General features: G+C 44.8%; 1 protein-coding gene across 1 annotated transcript; it reads right to left on the bottom strand.

Moving 5' to 3' along the window:
- Positions 1–1151: 1151 nt before the first annotated feature.
- On the bottom strand, positions 1152–7247 carry LOC113962432 (protein FAM83D-like; the record flags this gene model as incomplete). Its single annotated transcript, XM_027673185.1, has 4 exons — positions 1152–3055; positions 3405–3529; positions 4416–4583; positions 6816–7247. Coding segments are annotated over 4 exons (1680 nt in total), but the record flags the coding sequence as incomplete, so codon positions are not given.
- Positions 7248–7250: the final 3 nt, after the last annotated feature.

Genomic DNA, 7250 nt, shown 5'->3' with positions numbered 1-7250 from the left:
AGAGTCTATTTGTAAACAGTTTCTTGTTTCTGTGAGACTACCTTAACAGCTGCACAGTGCAATGAAATTAAAAAGCACATGGAGCAAACAAGCTGACTGCACATAGTTCAAGTACTGCAGAACATGAGCTCTTAAAAATACAACTCGAGATTGGCTTTGAAGATGTATTTTGGCTCCCTCTCTGCAACTTGTTTTGCTCCCAGTGTTGCAGATCCAAGGATCGTGCAATAATGTATCTTACTGTTTCAAACAAGTGCAGACAGATTTTTTTCCCACCTGCACGTCTTTGTACATCTGCCCTCTAGCTTTAGGGAGGGAGTGGCTGCTTTGAATTCCAAGCAATAAAAAGTATCTAAGCCTTTGTCCACAGAGATTTCAGACAGAAATACCAAAGTTAGTAGAATAGTGTTGCTCTCTACACTTGCAGCCTTTTTGAGTAACGGGTACTTTTCTGTTTATTCCCTCATTCATTGCTGTTAACAGGAATTTTCAAGCCAACAGCTGAAATGTGCCATCTGCTGGACACACGTAGCCCTAAATAAGAAAATACACAGACTGAATTGAGTGGGCAGAGTTCAGTGTGGTTGGTCACTGAAGTACAGGGGTGCAGGTCTAAAGAATAACAGTACAGGTTGGATCTCAGGGAGATTTGACACACTCTGCTCAGTAAGTGATCCAGCAAGCACAGACATGCACAGAAAACTGCAAACAAATATTCAGATGATGTCTCTGCAAAACAGCTAAACCTAAGGCCCATTGAATATTGAAAGTATTTTCAAAAACTGGAGCGGCACTTCATCTCAAACCAAGTTAGTAGTGGATAAAGGAGGAAACACAGAGCATTTCAGACAGGACAGTTAAAAAGAGAAAAATGTTTATTTTTTTCATTCTTACAGTTACTTTTACAGTATTACCCAACATAACCCATAACATTTTGTAGTGCATTTACTTTTGAACAGGAGCTTTGTCACATGCCCTTGATGATTGTCTTGCCTCCAAGTTCACTACAAAGAAGGAAGCTCTTTACAGGTTTCCTAACAGATGTAGAATAGAGTGGTTCAGACATTCCTAGACCAAGCCAGAATTAGAATTTCATTTTACAGTGCTAAGACTAAAAGTGTAATTAATTATTAAAGCTTAATTCCATGTAACAAGTTGCACAAGACACAAAGTTCTTTGAAGTCATCCCATAAGAGAAGTACAACAGATATACTGCAGTAGGACACTGAGCTCCAGATAGTACTTCATCTCCCACTCACAAGCATAAAAACCCAACGCTTCAGCCATACATTCCCATTAAAAGTCCTACAGGTCCAATATCACTAGCTTTTAGTTCCAAATACTGGAAACAATTACATCAGGACTGTATCTAAAATGGGTACAGAGTAGAGTGCTAACCTGCTACTTCCTAGTCTGGTTTTGATTTTAAAAGGATGCTAGTCTGAGGATGTGTATAAATATGCATAAATATATATGTATGAACACAAAGGCACAAGAGGATGATCAAACCAAAGAGCTATTTAGCTCAGTCTGTTTCAGAAGGCTAAAACAATGAAAAAAGGGTATAGCTGAAGATAAGAACATGGAACTGCTCCAACAGACCCTTCACAACTTTAGTGGAAGAGTAAGTGGAAGTCAGACTTGGAATAAAATTAGCTTTATAGCTCTTTATAAAAGTTGTTCTCCCTCGTGCCAAATATAAAGTAGAAATAAAAGCCAATATTAAAAAGAAAAAAAAATTGAGTGTACCTTGATGTAAGCTAAATCTCCAAAGCCACTCTGAGCAAGCTCAGTCTGACTCAAGATTTTTCCAAGTTCACATAAATTAAAGCCAGAGCATTAGCAATCCTAGAAGGCAGTAACAAGTTTATTTCTCAGGCTAAGCATCTGGAATTAAAATGATCTTCACTGCTAATGCATACAAGATGAACAGTACCTCTTTTTTCTCACTTACATTGCATAGTATAAAAGAAAGTGCTGGGCAGTGATGTAGCGTGTATTAAAAAAAGTAAAACTGCTGGACGGAAGTGGAAGAATCAGCAGGTACAAAGTGACTGCAACTTGAGAGTGGAGCTTGTGGCTCTCTGGCCAGTGCAGCAATCATTTATTCAGGGAGAAGAGCGAGACGTCCCGGAGGCTGCGCAGGCTGGCACTGAGGTCCCGCCTCTGCTTTAGGTTGCATCTGCCAGTGTACTGGGTCATGTAGCTCTCGGGCACACGGCCCCTCCGGGAGAGGATATCCACCATGTGGCTCAGCTTTGACCTGATAGTGGAGTAGTGGAATTGTCTCTCTTTATGCAGTTTTTGGAAATATTGTGCTCTGTGACTGCTGGAATATTCAAAGGACCGGAGAGAAGACAGTGAGCCTGTCGAGCTTCCAAGAGAGCACTGGGACGATGATGAAGACAGTGATCGCAGACTAGAGTTTGATGCAGCATTTCCAGTCAGAGAATATTCTTCTTTCCACAACTTTCTATGAAGTAGGGGTGTTTCTGTGCCTTCCTCTTCCTTTGTCTGTGTCACTGCAGTCTTCAGCAAAACTGACGTCTGAGTGCCCGTTGCTCTCGCAGTGACAGAAGCCTGAGTGCCAGTTTCTGCCCTGGCAGCACTGGTCTGTGTGGCAGCATTACAGGTGCTCACAGCAGCTGTCTTGTCCCATGGGTCAGTTTGAGTCGATGAGCTTTTCCGTTCTGCCATGGTCACTTGATTGCTGAATGACTCCTCTTCACAGAGGCAAGAATGCCCCAGATTACAAGGTTTTCCTCCACAGCTATCTTCAGCCTGATCTAGTTCTTCCAACAATTTCTTTGGAGTGCTAGACAGTCTGGCAAATTCTGCTCTCAGGTTACCTTCCACAGTATATTTTTTAGAGGACTCTGGTCTGGTCACCAGGTGATCGAACATCCCACTGTTCCTGCAGCTGGATGGACCCTTAGGGCTGATGGGCAGTGACTGGGCATAAAGAATCCTGAATTGCAGGTCAAAGTGTTCAACCACTTGGCCTGACAACACCAGCAAGTTACTGCTGTTCAGCTTCCCATCAGACCATGTGAAGCTATTGAAAACAAACCAAGATTCACAGTTAATCTCCAGTTCATTTCAACACATACAGTTACAGAAAGCAAGACTCAGCTTTGAAATGCTGCATGTAAGGAAGGTACAAAGTCGATAGAGTACTCACTCCTTCTTCAGGAAGAACTCTATTTAGCCAAGTGCTTTGTTAAGAACAAGTTGTGTAAATCAGTTTTCCAAAGGTGTTTTCACCTTAGTCTCAGTCCCAGTTAGATTCAGCTAGTCCACATGCCCTCATTAACACCAGGCAAAAAGCAAAGTTAATAAATCCTTCTTGTAGCAAATCCCCCTTTCTACAGCTTCACTGTGCACCAGCAGACCCCAATACTTGCCTGTATGAGCCTGTTGTCACTCTAATGCCATCAATTAACATGAACTTCTCCTTGGCTTTCCCAACAATTTTGGCACCTGACCTCAGGTAGTAAATGTTCCCTGTGAGAGTTCGAACTCTCATCAGCTGGTTCAGAAAAGAAAGAAAAAAGTAACATCAGATTTAAGTTAACTTCCAAAAATGTTTGATTAGCAATTCTACCTAAAATTCTATGCACACTATGGAAAATAGGAATTAAATTTCTTATACAGTCTGTATGTGAGTGCTATCAGTTACACAGTGCTAAATTTGTTAGATTAGCAGAGTTTGTAGAGAGAACAGCCAGTTCCAGTTAATTACTACCCAGGAAGTTAGGAGTGCTTCCCTGTCCGGAGAAACTCTCACTGGAGGGAACATAAACCTGTCCAAGCCAAGCCATAACACAGCCATATCAGCCTATATTCAGAGCAACTAGGTAAATCACCTGGCACATCACCCAAACATTTCTAAAAGACAGCAGCTAGGTATTAGGAAAGAGATCAGATCATACCAGAGCTATACCACCCTTGAGTTTCCCATGTTTCTGTTTTCCTTAGCAAGCAGTTCCTTGAGCCAAAACCTAAGACTCTTTAAATATTGCAAAATTAAATGCTTGAAAATTGTTGCATCCTCAGGACAGGGATCACAGTCCACACACTCCACCCAGCTCACCAGGCTGGTGCATGACATGGCAGTAACTCCTACATACAGGCAGAATAGGGTGACAGATCTGCCTTTTCTGCATGGTTTTTGCTGAGTTTGTGAGCAGTTTCACACATGGGATTAGAGGCTGTACTGAAAACATGCAATATTGAGCCTTCATTTTCAGGAGCTGAGAAACAGTTCAGAAAAATCCCCTTTTAGTTATCAAACACACAAGGTGTTTTAGCCTCTCAAGGAAGTCTGATGCTTTGTAGAAGGGTTTCTTTAATATGCATAAACTGTACCACAAAAAAATAAAAACAAACCATGCCCCTCCCCCTTCAGTACTTACACTTTCCTGCTCAGGACAAACTCCCAAATTGTTGCACATTTCCAAGAAGTGGGGTAGAAATTCCTGGTCGAGGAGGATATAGACAGGGACTTTGTGGTTTTTATAAGCATCCTGCAGGTCACTGAAGATATCAACATCTGTGAAGGAATCCATCACAAGAGCAATCACCTGTGAGGAGAGTGACAACACTTAGTCAAGGGATTTATTTTACACAAGGTCAGGCCACTGCCTCCCCCAGCCATTTTCTCCTGCTGCTATCACCAGGGTGACGTGCGCATTTCTCTGTCCTTGGCAAGTTATAAAAGAATCCTATATTCCCACGATGTTTATGTAAATTCAGTGTGTCCCAGAACGCAAAGGATAAGCCTGAAGAGGATTTTCCTTGTGACAGCTTTTGTACATTTTAACATCCTCCTTTCCTACACAGTTCCTTGTAATCTGACCGTTTGGTTACATTGGGAAAACTATCACATTAGAATGAGGAATTCAGACAAGCCATTTCCACACTTGTTCCCCCAGTGTTTCAAACAGCTACAGGAGAATTAGCTCCAATGGCTTCCTCACTGTCACAGCTGAACATCTCACAAACCCTGACTGATTTGCAGACTCTTACTGAGATTCCATCGTATATCTTCACAAGAAATCCTTCCACCCAACAGTTCTTTAAAGAAGGCAAATCCTAAGACAGGAGGCTTACATTTATGAAGAATTTCTCCAGCTAATTCAGAGCCAAATCATACACTGTATTGGTGCTAGAATTCTTACCCTTCAAAACCACATCTAGGTAAGGACACAAAGGATTTAGCTTCATGACTGACTTTTCTATTCTCCTTCTAATTAGACCAGTATCAAGGACAATAATTATACAACCTCTGCAGGCACCTGGCACCTGCCCTTATCAGAGAGATGATGAATCCATGCACTGCTGCAACACACCCAAGGTGTATATGCACGAAACACAGCTGCTCTGTGTGTGGCATTGCCTGTACTCAAGGAAACATTTCCCACAGGAACAGGCTAAGCTTTGCATTCCCACCTCCATCCTCCTGCTCCCTAAGGGATTGGCTCCATTTGGCTGAGTTCTTAGGTGTAACACACACATGCACATGGGTATTTCTAGATAAAGTTACTTTATGCTTGTGCCTCTTGCGCGTCTCCCGTGCTTCTCTCCACACAATCACTTGTCTAAGCACTAAAGAAAAATAAATTAAAAAAAAATGTTTTTGACAAGACCAGACAAGTAAGAAAGCAACCCCTGAAAGCAAAACAATTCACACTAAACCCTTGGGAACACTGATGCCTTCACATGACTATTAAATTCACAGTACATTTGAGTTCTAATCCCAGCATTAGCAGCTGAGAAAGAAATAGTTTTACTGAAAATGTTTAGAGGAAAGAGAAACCCCTTTTCTCATCCATTGAGGATAGCAAAGGCAAGACAGCAGCTGTGTCCCCTTCAGTCACTGGAGCTAACTGCATTTGAGCGAGCTGGGAAGGAACTACACAGCATCTGTAGTTTCCTCATTCTTCACATTAACTTGAAGAACTCCAAGATGATTGAGCAGTATCACACATCTGATATTCAGTAAATTTTAGGGTGTCAAAAATTTCTCTCATGTCCACAAAAACACTCCCTGGATCAGGCACATACACAGCTGGGGCAGGAGCAGCTTGCCTGGCTCTCAGCTCAGTGCAAAGGAAGGTGCTTCACAGGATGCTGTAAGCAACAATATTACAAACAAGTATAGCTTTTTAGAGAAAAAAATACGGAGTTTATTCGAGTTTCAGTACCATTAGGTTGGTCTCATCTACCTCATAAGGATCGTTTGAGAACAAAGCTTTCTCTGTGACCGTTTCTGGCAATGAGCCCATCGGTCGTGTCATCCTTACACACCCTCTAAGCTTCTGTCCTCGGAAGGGACCAGGGAATAAGCTCAGTTGCTGATTGAGGGCGTGCGTGTGTGAGCACGTCACACACAGACAGGGGTTGCTTCATCTGGCCACCCAAAGAGGAAGCTACACATTTAAATTTTAGCTAAGCCAATTGAATGGCTGCTAAGGGGAAGTGTGGTTCCCTCCTGGGGATGAGTTGGAGGCTAGAAACTCGAGGGGTGTAATGAGTTACAGAAAACAGAAGTGACTATGCCCCGTGTTTTTTAAGCCATACTCTGCATCAGAACAAAAGCATCCACTTCTGTAGGAGGAAAGTCCTGCTAAGGGCAGGTCTGCGCATCACTTGGGGACAATTAATGAGCTAAAGAAAAGAAATATAATCACAGTGTTATCTCTGTAGCTTGCCCTTTTCACGAGGCATTCTCTGCTCGACGGGGGCGGTTTCAAAGCCGCCTGGCCCTGCTCGGTGGCCCGGCAAGGAGACGCTTCTCCATGCCGGGCACTCACCTGCCGCGCGGAGCGGATCTGCCGCCGCACCGCCTCCTTGCAGCCGTAGATGCTGCCGCTGTCCCCGCAGCCCGGCTGGAAATGCGCCTCCACCCGCGTCAGCCCGCGGAAGGCGCCGCTGGCGAAGCCCGGCCAGCCCAGCTCCAGCGCCGGCGGCTCCAGGTCCGAGCGCTCGGGGAAGTAGGTGAGCGACGAGGCGTCGAGCGAGGCGCCGGGCGACGGCTGCGCCGCCGGCTCCGGGCCCGCGGCGGGCGGCAGCGCGGCCCGCGCGATGTCCTGCACCTCGGCCTCCGACAGGAACGGGGGCAGCTGCTCCCGCCGCAGGAAAGCCCGCAGCGCCTCGGGGCCGCCCGCCACCAGCTCCTCCAGCGCCAGGCGCTGCGCCTCGCTGTACGGCCCGGCCGGCGGCGGCCAGCGCCCCGCGCCCTCCTCCAG

The sequence above is a fragment of the Neopelma chrysocephalum genome, unplaced genomic scaffold (assembly GCF_003984885.1).
Source record: "Neopelma chrysocephalum unplaced genomic scaffold, ASM398488v2 Primary Assembly neopelma1_171870, whole genome shotgun sequence".
Lineage (NCBI taxonomy): Eukaryota > Metazoa > Chordata > Aves > Passeriformes > Pipridae > Neopelma > Neopelma chrysocephalum.
This window is presented reverse-complemented; position numbering and strand designations above follow the sequence as displayed.